The 18,354-nt window shown below is 38.3% G+C and overlaps 1 protein-coding gene and 1 long non-coding RNA gene across 3 annotated transcripts; both read right to left on the reverse strand.

The window, feature by feature from the left end:
- Positions 1–2,099: 2,099 nt before the first annotated feature.
- On the reverse strand, positions 2,100–10,183 carry LOC146560871 (uncharacterized). Of its 2 annotated transcripts, none has more exons than XM_085243159.1 (4): positions 5,659–6,834; positions 5,410–5,565; positions 3,967–4,056; positions 2,100–3,351 (listed from the first exon to the last, which is right to left on the reverse strand). In XM_085243159.1, the coding sequence occupies exons 1-4, from the start codon at positions 6,679–6,681 to the stop codon at positions 3,031–3,033; spliced, it is 1,590 nt and encodes a 529-aa protein (XP_085099285.1). In that variant the 5' UTR covers positions 6,682–6,834; the 3' UTR covers positions 2,100–3,030. The 2 variants fall into 2 exon arrangements, 1 of the variants encoding a protein (XP_085099285.1); XR_014888022.1 differs by lacking the exons at positions 5,410–5,565; positions 5,659–6,834 and adding exons at positions 9,466–9,504; positions 9,993–10,183 and having other exon boundaries at positions 3,304–3,351.
- Positions 10,184–10,373: 190 nt separating this feature from the next.
- Positions 10,374–12,320, reverse strand: LOC146560872 (uncharacterized). Its single transcript, XR_014888027.1, has 3 exons — positions 12,186–12,320; positions 11,260–11,308; positions 10,374–11,000 (listed from the first exon to the last, which is right to left on the reverse strand). It is a non-coding gene; the product is annotated as an uncharacterized LOC146560872 (long non-coding RNA).
- Between the last annotated feature and the right edge of the window lie 6,034 nt (positions 12,321–18,354).

The following is an 18,354-nucleotide window of genomic DNA, read 5'->3' on the forward strand; positions in this document are numbered from 1 at the left end:
CAAACTCGTGCATCCAATTCTTGTTCTTTAAAGTCATTAAAGATGTATGCTGTACAATCGCTCCACCCTGGGAAAAACAAAAAACAATTCAAAGAAATCATTAAAATGAGGACGCCCATGATGACTGTATGCAAACCTGACCACAACCGTAGCTCTCGTGGTTGAAAGGAGTGCAGCTGAAAGGATGAGGGATCGTTCCTGCTCAAAATGGGACTGTGGGACGGTTAGAGTGTGGGTTTCAGCTTTCTTATAAACCACTTTCCTAGACAACATGAGTAAAGTCATCTGTCACAAGAAAACCAAGGGAAAAATAAAAATATTAGAACCAGTCTGAGTTTTAGATCAATAGAGTGATTATATCTTTGGGCCAAAATAAAGCGTGCCCTCACTGGTTTCAAGGTTAAGAAAATAATTTAGTGTTATGGTTAGTGTTTGGAACTTGGTTGTAAGATTAATATTAGGGGTAAGAGGCTTGGGAATCCATTAATAAGAGAACAACTTTTAGCCAAAATATAAGAGGTACCCATCCAAATGACCTCAGCACTGCACTTATTCAGGCCCCCAGCCACAAACCTGACAAGTCTGAGAAGAGATGTGAGAATTCTGAATTTATTAGTGGGATAAATTGTATAAACCTCCTACATCAATTAAAAAGAATTGGATGCCAGGTACCATGTAAAAAAAAACTGATGTATTGTAGTTTGAATATAGTTCTTGTAGATTACAACAGCTGAACATGCAAATGTCTAACTGTTCAGGCATCACAAAGCGAGTAGTTGTATCATTTGCATTTTCAGTTGACGCACTATTAATGGCAATTCTACTCAGTAAAAATGATAGTTCAACTGACTGTAAAGGAGTTCCTTTTTTAAGGAGGAATAACAACAGGTTCCTCATTAATCAGTAGTGCTCACGTTACTTCTGTGCAGGTTAACTAAACCCCAAAAAGTAAAAGTGGGACAATTTGAGACGGGTTACTAAAACGGCTGAAACATGAGCATAAGCTCCAAATGTAAATACAGTGAGGATAAAAGCAAGTTAGAGTTTAATCCTTTAAATAACAACCTGTTTTTTCTTTACTGTTTTTTGTCACATCACTTTTTGAGTTCCAGGCTTCCTAGGCTCACCTTCCAACAGTCATGGGATGTTTCTCAGTTGTTACTGGAGATGCATTTCCTTTTCTTTGTGGTTAAGAGTCTGGGATAAGCCAGGTTTATGTTAAAAAGGGACTTGTTTATATACACTCACACGATCAAGGTGTGAATCAGAATGGGGAATAAAGGTGATTTAAGTGACTTCGAAGATGGAATTTGGTGCCACATGGGCTTTTCTGAGTATTTCAAAAAACTGCTGATCTACTGGGATTTTCCCCACATAACCACAACCATCTCTAAGGTTTACAGAGAATGATCCAAAAACAATATCCAGCAGTGGGAGTTCTCTGGGTGAAAATCCCTTTTTTTATGTCAGAAGTCAGTGGAGAAATGCCTGATTGCTTCAAGCTGATAGGAAAACAATATTAAGTCAAGTAGTTTCTCATTATAACCAAGGTTGTGGATTTGGAGAAGAGCATCTCTAGATGCACATGCAAACAACTGAACTAGGTGCGGTTAGTGCAGGACAGGAACTACAAAGACAGTTCTCACGGGCTCAACAAAAGACTGGAAAAATGTGGCCCGGTCAGATGAATCTCAATTTGTGGTGAGACATTGGGATGGTAGGATCAGAATTTGGAGTAAACATAAGAATGTGCCTTGTATTGGTGTAATGATGTGGGGGATATTTTCTTGACATCACAGCCTGCCTGAACATTGTTGATGACTGCATCTATCCCTGTGTCGCCACAGTATGCCCATCTCCCGATGGCTGCTTCACTGTAAAATCTAATTCGTTCCCAGAACTCAAAAAAATTGAGGAAACTCGTTGCCTCAAAAAAACTGAATAAAGCTTAGCTAAAAATGACTAAATTAGGACAACTTGTTTATTTTGAGTACTCCGTACAAGCTCATATGTTCCCAGAACTCAAAAGAAATTGGATCAAGTTTACGTAAGATGACCAAGTTAGGGCAACTTACTCATTTTGAGTACACTGTACAGCCTTGTTAGTTCCCAGAACTCAAAAAAATTAAGGAAACTCATTGCCTCAAAAAAAACTAAGTAAAGCTTACTTAAGATGACTAATATTGCAAGTCTGCAGTATTAAGAATAACTTGATATTTCTGACTGTACAGTGCTAATTGTTTACCTACACTGAAAAAAAATTGGAGTGACATTTACTTAAAAAAAGCTAGGCAACTTTTTCCACACAGAAAGTGCTTGTAATCTTTACTCGGGCTATTTCTAAGTAATATTTACTTACTAGAACCATCTATTTTTTATGTGAAATACACAAGTAAATTGCACTGGCAATACTCATCTATAGGTTGTAACTTTTACTCAGAATACCATTGCATCCAATTACAAAACCCAAGTGAACATTGCTGATATTTCTTTGTGTTTCTTACTCATCTTTTCTTTGTTATATTCTATGTAATTATTAAGTAATATTTATTATGAATGTACTAGTTAATATTAATCGAATTGAATAAATATTCTTATTATTCTATTAAATAATAAATCAATATTTTCCAAAACAAATATTTGCAGCTTAAGAGACACTTATTTCACAGTTGAAATGGCATAGATATATTTAAAATATCTACATAACATTATAACCACAAAAAACATGGCCATAGAACTTCTTGATCGCAAATTTCAAAACAGAGCATATACACATATACAAAAACAAACAAACATGCTATTCAAAAACTCAGTGTGCACTGTCCCCTTTCTTCTAATCAACTTTCAGAACACATACATCAACTCTGTCCATTAACAGTTGCAATCACTACCTTTGCAGACATTCTCAGAACGTTCAGGACAGAAAGAACTTGTATAAAACTGAGCAACATTTGAAATTACTGTCAGAAAACAGACAAAATGCAAACAAATTAATTGTACTGGACAAAAGCACAAATAATACTGGAACACTCACGCTAAAAGTTTCTTGTGGAGAGACTGGACCTTTGGTGACATTTTAAGGATGTCAAGCTCAAGAAACAGCTTCTGAAATGCCTCAAACGTATATTTCAGTTTCAGTGGGTAACTTAAGTTGACAGCATAGATGACACCCATGAGCAGGAGGCAAGCGTTTGTCACACTTCCGCAGTCCTCCAGAATTTCTGTCCCCTCAATGATGACCGACACGTTCACAGGATCTTGGTTTTCCTGTGCCACATTGGGATGGATTACGATGATCTTCATCATGTGATTACTGCAGTCCTCTTTCAATGCTTCTTGGCTGACGTCCTCCTGTGAAAACAAACAAACCACAATTAGAAATAACTAGAATAGATTCCAAGTAAAAGAAAAGGTTAAGAGAAAAAAAATGTAAAAATAAAAAAGAGGTATACTCAATTTAGTATACTCAAATCAAACAATATTCATATGGCACTTTTCATACGTAAAGTTACAGAACGTGCTTCACAGAGGCTGACCCTGAGACAAAGAAAATCCCTTTTGGGGGCCATCCAGCCTGGAGCTGTCCATGGGACGGCACGCGTGTTGGTAGACCAGAACCATTAAATCATTAAAATAGGTTATAAAGGTATAATCAAATTAAATACTCTTTTGCTCATAAAATAAAGTTAATAAGTGATCGTTAAATAGTCAGAAAAAAACCAGACAAAAGGCAAGTTAAAGTTTAAGGCAGATAAGATAAAGATTAAATATGATTTAAAAAATAAAGGGTAAGAGCATAAAGATTTAAGAAATTAGTTAAAAGCCTGATTGAAAATATTAATCTTGAGTCTTTTTTAAAAAACATCACGAGTGTAGAGAATCTTTGACCTTCAATATATCATCACAAGTGAAGACCAGATTATAAGGTTAGACAATTTTAATACAGTCATTATGATCATCAGATACCTGATGGTCTTTGATCAGCTCCTCTCCACTCTCTCCAAGATACTCAACTAAGCAACGAATGATAATGTCCCTTCTGCCATCGACATGATGCTATTAAACCCAAAAAGAAAATTTATTGCAGAAAATACACAACATAACATATGTAACATACATACATAACAGCACATACAGATGTAAACAGAAAGTTACCCATGGAGAATGTAAGCCTGCAGCTACATTCTAACGTTGTGAAGTGTACAACTTAACATGAATTTCTCAACGATGTGTGTTAAGACAAGAGTCCAGTGCATGTCATAATCTGTGGGTCCAGAAACTGTCTCTGCCCAGTGAGGAAAGTTTTCTGCCTCATCACTGGACATGCAAATGAATTTTTTGCAACATATCAGTACCTCCTATCACAATATTAACCAGTCAAGGACAGGAATTCCCACACACAAGAGTAATATTTTGGGAAATAATTGTATTGGAGTCTATGGGCAGCAGGAAGGGATCTCGCTGCACTCAGAGGGTCACTTTGAAAATTCTGTAAATTTCTCTGCTTTTGAGCGCATATTAAGGGAGAGATGACAGGTTTGTATACACTTGTAGAGACAATCATGTGCATAAATTGTTAATTGTGGCCACAGTGTCAGGATCAGGAGAACAGTTTCAGCCAACACAGACACTGATCAGAATAAAGGACAAGTTCAGTATTTTACACTTAAAGCCCTGTTTTCAGTTTATGATGAAATCGAACGATTTTGATTGAAATTTGGACACATGCTGCTGGCCCGAGCTTTTTTGGTTTCTGTGGTAGCACACCCCCACCTCCACAATGGCTTCATAGGTGCACTGGAACAATCCTTCCTAAAACGCATAAAACTGTCGTTTACAAAGACGTGAAACTCACCGAGTGGTCAGAAGTGTTCACTGATATGTTCACACAAAAATCGCTGCAAAAGATACTTTCCAACTGGTTTTTATTGTAGTTTTTGTCCAACTCCATTGACTTGTATTAGATGTGCTGTGATGTACGGTATTAGTCCGCCGCTATTCCATTCTATTATTCAAGCTCTCGGCGGAAGAATGTACAGGTGTAAGGCGTTTGAAAAAATAGGTCCAGTTTTACAACAAATGGTAAAACACCTGTTGGAAAGCATTTTTGGAACGATTTGTGTGTGAACATATCAGTGAACACCCCTGACCACTCGGTGAGTTTCACGTCTTTGTATGAAGCCATTGTGGAGGTGGGGGTGTGCTACCACAGAAACCAAAAAAGCTCCGGCCAGCAGCATGTGTCCAAATTTCAATCAAAATCGTTCGATTTCATCATAAACAATCTGAAAACAAAGCTTTAAGTTTAAAATAACAAACTTGTCCTTTAAATAAGAGTGATACATTCTCAGTGTGTATGACCTCATCTTTTCCATTAGATTATGTAATTAAAATAATTTAAAATTTTACCTTATTGAGTGAGTCCAACATTGGTTTTATTTTGGTCCCTGCAGTCCCGCCCTTCCTTCGAAATATCTCCAGGAGTTTGGTGGTGTACCCGTCCAATCTGGACAAAAACGTTCGCTCCAGATGGATTGTGGTTATTCGCTTAAACTCCTCTTTGATCTGAAATGAGAGATAAAACACAAAATCATGTCAAAGATGACTCATGAGATCTCACATACACTTAGTTGCTGCATGAACAAGAACTGGATTTACCTGATTTTCACAGAACAGAGAAGGCCACCTCTCTAAGAGGTCTTGGATTGCGGGGCAATCCTTGACAACCTCTTTTCTTCTCATAGCGAAAGACTTCTCCATTTTCTCATTAATTGCCCTCTCATTGTTCTTCTTCTTCATTTCCTTCAGCAAATCTAGTCTCTCCATCTCTAAGGTTTCCTCAGTCTCACCGAATGGCAGTGGTGGCAGATAGTTGACTTCAGCTTTTTTGGCCCTTTTAAAGCCTTTAAGTGAACCCTCTTCACTGGAGCATCGTCTCTTCAGTGTGTTCACCTCGAGCTCTGGAATGGCTAATTGGCGACCTCTTAACTTTGCCCTGTAGTTGCCCATTTTATACTTTATCCTCTGTTGCCAACCATATAGGCCATTAAAAGACCCTGGCTCTTTGAGGCATGGGTATTTTGCTACCAAGGCTTCAGCAACAGCTAAAATCTGGACACCAGTTGGATATGCTGTGAAGCCAAATATAGTCTCTGCAAGCTTCTCAAGAATGCTACTAGTTACGCTTGGGTTGTTCAAAAGTGTGCCATCATTTTCATAAGCTTGCTTTCCTGCTTCCAGTGCAAGGTCTATATCATAAGAGAAGTCTGGTATTTCAAACTTAAATGGCCATGGCTTAGACCTGTAGGATGGTCCACTCTCATCTGGGGAGGACAACAGGATTGTGTCGCATACAGATGAGGAGGAGCTTGCTTCTGTAGATAGTGGAACTGGAGATTCGACTTCTGACATGTCCACAGTAGTGAGACTTAAGATTACTGGTTCAGTTTTTACTACTTTGAGGTTAGCTTTATCTTGTACTTCCTCAATCGAGGTCAAAGTGAAGAACTGACCATCGAAATCCATGTCCTGGTACATAACAGTGAATGGTCCTGTAATATCAAATGTCTCTCGAAGAACATCATTGAGGTCCTGAAGTGTGCTTGGGATGCCTGCAGGTAAAAGTAGTTTGTGGACATCATCCTCCCCAAAAATTATCCGCAGTTTCGCTGAGGGTGCCATATCAACAGGAAGAAGCTGCAACAACAGAAGAGAAATACAGACATTTATTCACAAGCTTCTCTCCTCACATTTCAAAAAGATAGGCAAATGTGGTGCTTTAAAGTTGTCAGGCGTCTTCCTGCAAGGGTGTATGAAGCCAAAGGATAAAAATCTTTAAGCTCTCTTTGCTCAAGTAACTGCACACTCACTGTGTTCTCCAGCTCATAACTCCTCAGGTGTTCATTGTACCATGTATTTTGTTGTCTCACGAAAAAAGTCAGTTTGTTACAAATCACCATTATCTGTAACACTTCAGAAAAGTCAGGCAGTCCTGCAGTGGAACCACAACACAACAACATTCCCACTGCATAGTTGGTGCCTAAACTGCACACATTATTGGCAACATGCACAGCTGTAACAGCAGGGAATCTGCATTTCACCAGGTCTTTTAGATCATCCTTAAGCACATCTAAAGAGACCTCTGTTGTTTTTGTGACTGCAAGTGATGGTTTGACAGAATGTGATTGATGATATGCAACCATGAGCTGGTGCTTATTTGCAAGAGACAGCAAAATATTCCTGAAACAACCAGTGTGTCTTACCACCTTCTTGAAAAAGCTGTGTTTGGCCTCGAATCTCATTGTCCAGAGGGCAGCTAGGGGGCCAAATTCCCGAATGAGCTGAGGATAGTGCTCAAGGAAATGGTGCTTGGGAATGAGCTTATGTTGGGGGAAAACATCAAGGAATCTGCTTCGGTGTTCTGAAATGATGCTGTCAAGATAGCAAATGCTTTCTTCAGTATGGGCTCGAGACATGACAAGGTCCACAATGTCTTTCAGTGTCATCAGCATCTGCCATACAGGCTCTTGTTGGGGTACTTTTAAACCTATAATCAGAGGCAAAAGACGTAATAAGCACCAATTTTCATGTGCGTTGCCCCCTACTGATTTTCGAGTCGAAAAGTTAGCAGGAATGAGATGAGGGCGATTTGTTTTATCACTCCACTTGTATGGGAAATTGGAAATGGCATCATTCAGTTCCATGAGAGAAAAATATTTTTTCTTGATCAAGTTATCAAATGCCAAAGCCAGTTCCACTGGAACAATGCCCTCCAGCAGATCATGTAAAACATCTGGAGGGTAACCAGATGTAACATGAAAATGCTCAAGTTTTTCTGACAATGCACACTGTTTTTTTACACCATAACAATGAGGGTGATCTGGACTAGACACAGCTGTCTGTACATGCAGTGTATGTTGATCTTTGGTTCTTTGATGAAAAGACCCAGATCTCACTTCATTGGACTGAAACTTGGATCGCTCCCCAACACAAAACCGGCAGATGTATGACCCTGCAAAGCTTTCGACAAATCCTGCCACAGAGTGCGCCCCCAAATTATCTGCCACCACACTGACCACAGTCCCTTTAATGGCTTTCCCTAACGCTGGAACAAAAAGACCATCTTTCTCCAACCTTTGGATATCTGTTAACAGTGGCTCTAAAACTCGCTGGAATCCAAACTGCTTGGTGTCTTCAGCCTTACACAGAATTGCAAGGTAGATTGATGTCAATGTGGAACGTAACTGCACCGGAATGTTTCCCAACACCCAATAGACAGCTGTGACTTTGTGCTTTTTTCGAGATGTCCCAAGAGGATTACATACCTCAAAGTCATCAATGTACAGGATGAGACTCACTCTGTTCTCCTCTACAGAGAAAAACTTGTTGTTTTGATAGTGAGATCCATCACGAAATGTCTGGTACTTAAAGTCATTTTCAGGTTTTTTTTCACCTTCAAATGTGTTTTCTTGAAAAGACTTACTTAGGACCTGCACCAAGGAGGGCAATATTGGGACATACTGGAAGGTTTTGCCCTTTTTTTTTTTTATCAAGTATGTGTTCTTCTGGTTCAACAACTGAAAAATGCTTCTTCATAAATTCTCTTCTCTTGTAATAAGTTGTGAAAGGGCCACCTGTCCCCAAGGCAGTACTTATAGGGTGTGTCTCACAAAGATTTTTCACTAAATCTGAGATAATGGCTGGATCCAGATCACAGTTATGGCTTTTCAAGGTGGACACCACCACATCTCTTAAAAGTGGACCAGATGCAGAGGTGGATATAAACTGAAGCTCATCTACCATTTCATCAATGCATTTGTTTGGGACATTGAACATGCTTTCTAACTTTAAAAATAGATGGCCAAATTTCTCTTTTATATCTTGAGACAACTCCTGTGGTTCCCCATCCCAAAGCTCTAAGCTCTCTTCCACATAGGTCTCATCCTGAGCAAACATGGGTTCATTAGGTTTGCTTTTTAATACTTCAGTTTTAAAATCCTCAAGGGTGTGTGACTGGTGTTTTCTGTGTCTATGTGTAGCAAAGGTGGAATAAATATTTGTACTGAAGTTGCAGTCTTTGAAGACACATGCAACTACTTCAAACTTCCTTAAGTGGTTGTTAAGATGCTCAAAATACTGCTTCTCTGAATTAAAAAAAAAACAGAGCAGCAAAGTAGACAAGTAAATGAAAGAGGTCCACTTTGTGTGACCATCTTCACATGGTGTCGAGACAAATGGGTCTTAAGGGCATTAAATGTTTTAAACGAGCAAGGGCAATCAGTGTGAAGACAAGGGACTGACTGGCTGCGACCACCATTTCCATGCTTTAGTCTGTAGTGTTTTAACAATCCCAACCTCTTCTCTGACTCAAAGCTACATATCTTACACATCCATCTCATGTTGTGGCACCTTAAACAGACAAATTATGTGACAAGTTAAACCTAATCGTTACTAATTTGATCTTACCTTGTGGAGTTCAAATTAGCAGTCAGAAGGTCCTATGTTCTGTAAAAAAAAAAAAAAAAGAAAAAAAAAAAAAAAAGGTTATCTATATGCTTTTCAACTAATTTCTACTAACTCAAGGATGCACACTGATATTATTATTATTTTTTTTACATATGTTAGTTCGGTGGCAAATTTAAAACAGGTCAATATGAAGACTTGAGTGAAATCGAGTGCGTATATCGTTTTTTGTTTTGTTATTTTTCAAAATACACCTCATGGCAGCTGTGCAGCAATTATTTTAAACTGGACCGTGGTCGTTTTATTCACAAAGACGTTAGTTAAGGCAGCAGGCGTGTGTTGTTTAGGTGGCCATCTAAGCTGTAAAGTGCTGTGGGAAATTCTGGACATACCTCCTGCCAGGAAAGTTAGTCAGCAAGTCTAGCAGGAAAATACACTATTTGCTAGCGCAGCTTCTTTCAGTGCGGAGAAACTGACTTAAGTAGGTGAGCCAACAGGAACGTACAAAGTTTGTTCCGCTTAAAACTTACATTCATGGTTCTACTTCTTCCCATTTCCGTCAAGTCTGCCAACCGTCGAAATGTGAACCATGGTATGTCTGAAGAAAGACCGCTCAAATGTGGGGAGGGGCTTTGACGTCATGCTCCGAATGCAGAGAAGGTGGCCATATTCACTGATGTCACTCCATTACATTTTACTTGGAAATATCAACTAATTAAGCCAATGAATTGGTTTAGTGAATATTACTTGGATCGAATGATTCAATTTACATACAAAACTGAGGACACATAATTACAAACAATCCTCAAGTAATGCACTACAAGAAAAACTGCTATTTTAAAGTAATAGCACTGAATTTGTATTTTTTTGTAAAATTTATATAGCTAATTGAAATAATAATTACAGGGCCAAAAAAACATTTTTTTCCAGTGTACTGACAAACATTTCATGTTCAACTAAATGAAAAACAATTCGTGGTAACCTGAATATGATTAAAAATAATTAACAACACTTTTTGTAAGGATGTTAAAATCAGACCAACTTTTATTTTCAAACACAACAAAGTATAACAGCCAACATACTGGACACTGTTCTGCTGGACAACAAACAATTATATTGCCATCACTGTTATAATCTTACAATGAAACAAAGTCTCAGATTTAGTTATTCTGAAAATAAGTTTAGGCCTACCACAAGTTTGTTTTGTACTTACATTACTTATATAATCAAAATAAAATATTTGTTGTTCTGTCACAAATGCAGTCTCTAATTTAAACAACACATTTGTTTTGCATTCCAACACATGAGCTGGAATGTTGTAATATTTTAAGGATGGCTTGTTTCCAGTCCAGGCATTACTGCCTGAATGACTATCATGGATCGAGGTGACCCAAATGTAGGTGCAGAAGAAAGTCTTTAACTTCCCTTAAGTACAGTGGCAGTGGATGTGGGTTGGAGATGCAATGAGCTTGAACTTGCAGGCGACCATCTTCACTGACCACACCATCTGTGACGGAGGACTCATCTCTCCTGTTGTCCTGCAAGCAAACAATCATATTTTTTGGAACATGAACTTAATTGCTTTCTTAAAACATTTTTTTCTGCATTTGGTATAAAACAGACTCCAATTTGGACAATCTCAGGCTCCCTCCCCACCGGAGAGGTGATATTCAATGTCCCAATTGTCAATCTGGATAGCCGTGACCACCACCCAACACACAATAATGTCATGAAAGCATCATTTTAATATAAATGTCACTGACAGTTGCTAATATATTGGAAAACCAAAATACTTACCACTGAGTTGATGTCTTTCTGTCCAACAGCAGGAGTGCTGGTCCCGAGCCTCAAAGACAGAAGCAAGCAGAGGGAGAAAAAAACAGAACATTTTTCAGAAACCGATTTGATCCTTAATGGCTGTGCAATCATTGTCACAGAGTTTGCTTATGTTGTTAAATAAAGGCTAGATTTGACATTAATAGATGCCACAGATGTTCAAGGTGCCACAAAGCATGAAAAAAATGGAAGTCTCGGAAAACGTCGGGGCATTTTTGCAAATATGTGATGTCTTGATAAATCGAGCAGATATTTGAACTTTCGACAGCTACATTCTCGCCTGAAAATATCTTAAAAGTTGATTTTGTGACCCAGAAAAGGTAATAAGTTTTTTAGCTGCGCTCCTCCGCCATTGCCGCGCTTACAAGTAGCGCAGGCTCCGACAACCGTGGCCGACATATGCGATCCTCCTTTTCCCCAGATTACCCTTTTTGGGTCACAAAATAACCTTTTAAGATATTTTCAGCGGAGAATGTAGCTGTGTAATGCTCAAATATCTACTTAATTTATCAAAATATCACATACTTGCAAAAGTGCTTCCACGTTTTCGGAGAGCTCTGTTATCCACCAGCGCGATAGCTGACCGGGAGGTCAAGGCTTGATAAGAGTCCGCGAGTCCTGGCTTATTGTTTTCAAACCCCCCTCCGAAGAATTTTGTCTGGGCTCTTATCTCACTTTTTTTATTTCAAACAATCAACAGAAAATTTCACAGACATATTTTTATATAAGGTTTTTAAGGCTGTGGTGTTAATTTTTAAGTAACATGAGCCCAGCCGCAGCAGCAACGCTAGGCTAACACTAACTAGCTAGCTAGCACGATTATAAACCTGGTACTAAACTAAGAGAAGCCACAAAATCAGTTTGAATAAGAGTAAACATTTACTCACCAAGTCAGTGTATCAGGTAAAGATCCACAGCAATGACAACAATAATCTCTTGAGCTGACGCTTTTCTAGGTTTGCTCAACATATTCCATAAAAAATGCTGGCACCATGAACATGCGGACTGATCCGTGCTAGGGAGGAGGACGGTAGTGACGTGGCATTTTCAAAACACATCTTTCATCCTTCCGCACTGAGAAGAAAAACTTCCATCTTACTTAGTTTTTCTAAGTTAAGACAACTCAAATAAATTGAGTTTATCAGCGTTTTTGCATAAAATGTACTGGTAAAACTTATTTAAATCGAGTTCTAATAACAAATTGATAAAAAAACTGAGTTCAGCCTATTTAATATTTTTAATTAAACACAGTATTACATTTTACAGTGTACTTTTAAATCACTATGGAACACCAGCATTTCTGTAGAGGACAGAACCACCTGCTTTAATCTACCATGATGCTCTGTGTTATGTTGCCATGGCAATATGAAAAAAACTGAGTTCAGCCTATTTAATATTTTTAATTAAACACAATATTACATTTTACAGTGTACTTTTAAATCACTATGGAACACCAGCATTTCTGTAGAGGACAGAACCACCTGCTTTAATCTACCATGATTCTCTGTGTTATGTTGCCATGGCAATATGAAGTCAAATAAATACAAATACATAAAATGCACATTTGAAGGAGGACAAGAAGACAGGCAACTGGAAGAGCTTTTGAAGCAGGAAAACTTTTCTGGATTACTCTTAATTTAACTGGAAATTTTGCAAATACAAGTCAAGGAGGAAACAAGGAGGCAGGTTGGATTATATTTGAGGACAGAACGCATGAAGGAGAAGCATGAGGAGACAGAAAACAGCAGAGCGATGGTGCAGAGCTAATCGTGGATCAAGTCGAAGAAGCAAGCATCAAAACTGTGAGTAAACATAACACATAAAGACTTAAAAATTACTGTGCTGATTAAGGAAACATTAAATTTGGTTAGTTTGGGGTCTGCAGCTTCAGGTTTGTGGGTTCAGTTGGTCTCAAAATTGAGGAAAGACAAAAAAATTTCTTTTAAAAGGTTGTTGGAGGATTCTTACTGTAAGAAATATCTGGGTGTGCAACTGCTTTTATTTAAAAAAAAAGTTGAATTTTATTGAGTCACATTGGAAAGGGAAAATTGGAGGATCGGGACAATAATGTGGCCAGATTTACTGTTTCCTTAATCAGAACAATAATTTTGATCTGAACTAGAAATTTTGAAATGGGTTATTTTCTTTCTTCTCTACTGATCACTGTGTTACAGGTTGGGTTACTTGTCAGTCTACATTTCTGTTAAAGGTACTTTTAAAAAATGCAGTTTATTCGTAATTTTGTAAAAAAGTTATGAGCTGTCTTGCTGCAGAGAAAGTGGAATCTGTCATCCTTGAAAAGCTCCCAAGATAGGCAGCTGGCAGGTTGAATGATGCTCTGCCTCTGTGGTCAAGTACAGACATAGGCCTTAAGCAACCATGAGCCACTGATAAGCGTGACAGATTAGGAAACATGCATACAGTTCATTAGTTAGACTCCTATGAGCCACTAATAGGAGAAAATGAGCACGCAATAAAGTGGACTTGTTAGGGAGAGATTGCCATCAGAGTTAAACACTCCAACTCAATTTTGATGACAAACGCGGCTAAAAAAATGAGGGTTTTGTTGACACTGATGACAAAATCCTGGTCAGATACAGACAGACACATGCATACAACACACACTACTGCTCAAAAGTTTGTGGTCAGACTGAAACAGTCGTCTTTTAATTAATAACTTACATTTACTTTAACATAACGTTACAGGAAAATGATCAGAAATGTTTTCACAGATGTGTGTTTAATGAATCATTTAAGTTAAATCACCCATGATGCATTAGGAAATGTCTACACACTTATACATGGGCCCATTTTTAGTAACCATCACTGCTGTGTGGACCGATCAGATGGTTATAAACCAGGTGAAAATTGCCTTCAAACTTTTGAGCTGTAGTGTAGATTGCAATGATAAAGTATAGTTATCTATTACAGAAGAATATATAGAAGTATGAGGACAGGGAGACACTGCAAAAAAGTTATGAGCTGTCTTGCTGCAGAGAAAGTGGAGTCTGTCATCCTTGAAAAGCTCCCAAGATTGGCAGCTGGCAGGTTGAATGATGCTCTGCCTCTGTGGTCAAGTACAGACATAGGCCTTAAGCAACCATGAGCCACTGATAAGCGTGACAGATTAGGAAACATGCATACAGTTCATTAGTTAGACTCCTATGAGCCACTAATAGGAGAAAATGAGCACGCAATAAAGTGGACTTGTTAGGGAGAGATTGCCATCAGAGTTAAACACTCCAACTCAATTTTTGATCACAAACGCGGCTAAAAAAATGAGCGTTTTGTTGACACTGATGACAAAATCCTGGTCAGATACAGACAGACACATGCATACAACACACACTACTGCTCAAAAGTTTGTGGTCAGACTGAAACAGTCGTCTTTTAATTAATAACTTACATTTACTTTAACATAATATTACACAAAGCTTACCAGTAATGTTTTCACAGATGTGTGTTTAATGAATCATTTAAGTTAAATCACCCATGATGCATTAGGAAATGTCTACACACTTATACATGGGCCCATTTTTAGTAACCATCACTGCTGTGTGGACCGATCACATGGTTATAAACCAGGTGAAAATTGACTTCAAACTTTTGAGCTGTAGTGTAGATTGCAATGATAGTGTATAGTTATCTATTACAGAAGAATATATAGAAGTATGAGGACAGGGAGACACTGTAAAAAAGTTATGAGCTGTCTTGCTGCAGAGAAAGTGGAGTCTGTCATCCTTGAAAAGCTCCCAAGATTGGCAGCTGGCAGGTTGAATGATGCTCTGCCTCTGTGGTCAAGTACAGACATAGGCCTTAAGCAACCATGAGCCACTGATAAGCGTGACAGATTAGGAAACATGCATACAGTTCATTAGTTAGACTCCTATGAGCCACTAATAGGAGAAAATGAGCACGCAATAAAGTGGACTTGTTAGGGAGAGATTGCCATCAGAGTTAAACACTCCAACTCAATTTTGACGACAAACACGGCTAAAAAAATGAGCGTTTTGTTGACACTGATGACAAAATCCTGGTCAGATACAGACAGACACATGCATACAACACACACTACTGCTCAAAAGTTTGTGGTCAGACTGAAACAGTCGTCTTTTAATTAATAACTTACATTTACTTTAACATAATATTACACAAAGCTTACCAGAAATGTTTTCACAGATGTGTGTTTAATGAATCATTTAAGTTAAATCACCCATGATGCATTAGGAAATGTCTACACACTTATACATGGGCCCATTTTTAGTAACCATCACTGCTGTGTGGACTGATCACATGGTTATAAACCAGGTGAAAATTGACTTCAAACTTTTGAGCTGTAGTGTAGATTGCAATGATAAAGTATAGTTATCTATTACAGAAGAATATATAGAAGTATGAGGACAGGGAGACACTGTAAAAAAGTTATGAGCTGTCTTGCTGCAGAGAAAGTGGAGTCTGTCATCCTTGAAAAGCTCCCAAGATAGGCAGCTGGCAGGTTGAATGATGCTCTGCCTCTGTGGTCAAGTACAGACATAGGCCTTAAGCAACCATGAGCCACTGATAAGCGTGACAGATTAGGAAACATGCATACAGTTCATTAGTTAGACTCCTATGAGCCACTAATAGGAGAAAATGAGCACGCAATAAAGTGGACTTGTTAGGGAGAGATTGCCATCAGAGTTAAACACTCCAACTCAATTTTTGATCACAAACGCGGCTAAAAAAATGAGCGTTTTGTTGACACTGATGACAAAATCCTGATCAGATACAGACAGACACATGCATACAACACACTACTGCTCAAAAGTTTGTGGTCAGACTGAAACAGTCGTCTTTTAATTAATAACTTACATTTACTTTAACATAATATTACACAAAGCTTACCAGTAATGTTTTCACACATGTGTGTTCAATGAATCATTTAAGTTAAATCACCCATGATGCATTAGGAAATGTCTACACACTTATACATGGGCCCATTTTTAGTAACCATCACTGCTGTGTGGACCGATCACATGGTTATAAACCAGGTGAAAATTGACTTCAAACTTTTGAGCTGTAGTGTAGATTGCAACGATAGTGTATAGTTATCTATTACAGAAGAATATATAGAAGTATAAGGACAGGGAGACACTGTAAAAAAGTTATGAGCTGTCTTGCTGCAGAGAAAGTGGAGTCTGTCATCCTTGAAAAGCTCCCAAGATTGGCAGCTGGCAGGTTGAATGATGCTCTGCCTCTGTGGTCAAGTACAGACATAGGCCTTAAGCAACCATGAGCCACTGATAAGCGTGACAGATTAGGAAACATGCATACAGTTCATTAGTTAGACTCCTATGAGCCACTAATAGGAGAAAATGAGCACGCAATAAAGTAGACTTGTTAGGAAGAGATTGCCATCAGAGTTAAACACTCCAACTCAATTTTGACGACAAACACGGCTAAAAAATTGAGCGTTTTGTTGACACTGATGACAAAATCCTGGTCAGATACAGACAGACACATGCATACAACACACACTACTGCTCAAAAGTTTGTGGTCAGACTGAAACAGTCGTCTTTTAATTAATAACTTACATTTACTTTAACATAATATTACACAAAGCTTACCAGTAATGTTTTCACAGATGTGTGTTCAATGAATCATTTAAGTTAAATCACCCATGATGCATTAGGAAATGTCTACACACTTATACATGGGCCCATTTTTAGTAACCATCACTGCTGTGTGGACCGATCACATGGTTATAAACCAGGTGAAAATTGACTTCAAACTTTTGAGCTGTAGTGTAGATTGCAATGATAGTGTATAGTTATCTATTACAGAAGAATATATAGAAGTATGAGGACAGGGAGACACTGTAAAAAAGTTATGAGCTGTCTTGCTGCAGAGAAAGTGGAGTCTGTCATCCTTGAAAAGCTCCCAAGATAGGCAGCTGGCAGGTTGAATGATGCTCTGCCTCTGTGGTCAAGTACAGACATAGGCCTTAAGCAACCATGAGCCACTGATAAGCGTGACAGATTAGGAAACATGCATACAGTTCATTAGTTAGACTCCTATGAGCCACTAATAGGAGAAAATGAGCACGCAATAAAGTGGACTTGTTAGGGAGAGATTGCCATCAGAGTTAAACACTCCAACTCAATTTTGACGACAAACGCGGCTAAAAAAATGAGCGTTTTGTTGACACTGATGACAAAATCCTGATCAGATACAGACAGACACATGCATACAACACACACTACTGCTCAAAAGTTTGTGGTCAGACTGAAACAGTCGTCTTTTAATTAATAACTTACATTTACTTTAACATAATATTACACAAAGCTTACCAGTAATGTTTTCACAGATGTGTGTTCAATGAATCATTTAAGTTAAATCACCCATGATGCATTAGGAAATGTCTACACACTTATACATGGGCCCATTTTTAGTAACCATCACTGCTGTGTGGACCGATCACATGGTTATAAACCAGGTGAAAATTGACTTCAAACTTTTGAGCTGTAGTGTAGATTGCAATGATAGTGTATAGTTATCTATTACAGAAGAATATATAGAAGTATGAGGACAGGGAGACACTGTAAAAAAGTTATGAGCTGTCTTGCTGCAGAGAAAGTGGAGTCTGTCATCCTTGAAAAGCTCCCAAGATAGGCAGCTGGCAGGTTGAATGATGCTCTGCCTCTGTGGTCAAGTACAGACATAGGCCTTAAGCAACCATGAGCCACTGATAAGCGTGACAGATTAGGAAACATGCATACAGTTCATTAGTTAGACTCCTATGAGCCACTAATAGGAGAAAATGAGCACGCAATAAAGTGGACTTGTTAGGGAGAGATTGCCATCAGAGTTAAACACTCCAACTCAATTTTGACGACAAACGCGGCTAAAAAAATGAGCGTTTTGTTGACACTGATGACAAAATCCTGGTCAGATACAGACAGACACATGCATACAACACACACTACTGCTCAAAAGTTTGTGGTCAGACTGAAACAGTTGTCTTTTAATTAATAACTTACATTTACTTTAACATAATATTACACAAAGCTTACCAG

The sequence above is a fragment of the Mchenga conophoros genome, linkage group LG13 (genome assembly GCF_057382185.1).
Source record: "Mchenga conophoros isolate Kocher_MC1m ecotype Shallow Benthic linkage group LG13, M_conophoros_male_GT1.1, whole genome shotgun sequence".
Taxonomy (NCBI): Eukaryota; Metazoa; Chordata; class Actinopteri; order Cichliformes; family Cichlidae; genus Mchenga; species Mchenga conophoros.

Coding starts and splice junctions, on each gene's coding strand:
- LOC146560871 (XM_085243159.1), bottom strand. CDS start 6,681: ATGGCACCCTCAGCGAAACTGCGGATAATTTTTGGGGAGGATGATGTC. Junction 5,566..5,658: donor CTCTGTTCTGTGAAAATCAG/GTAAATCCAGTT, acceptor CTCTCATTTCAG/ATCAAAGAGGAGTTTAAGCG. Junction 3,352..3,966: donor AGCTGATCAAAGACCATCAG/GTATCTGATGAT, acceptor TTGTTTTCACAG/GAGGACGTCAGCCAAGAAGC.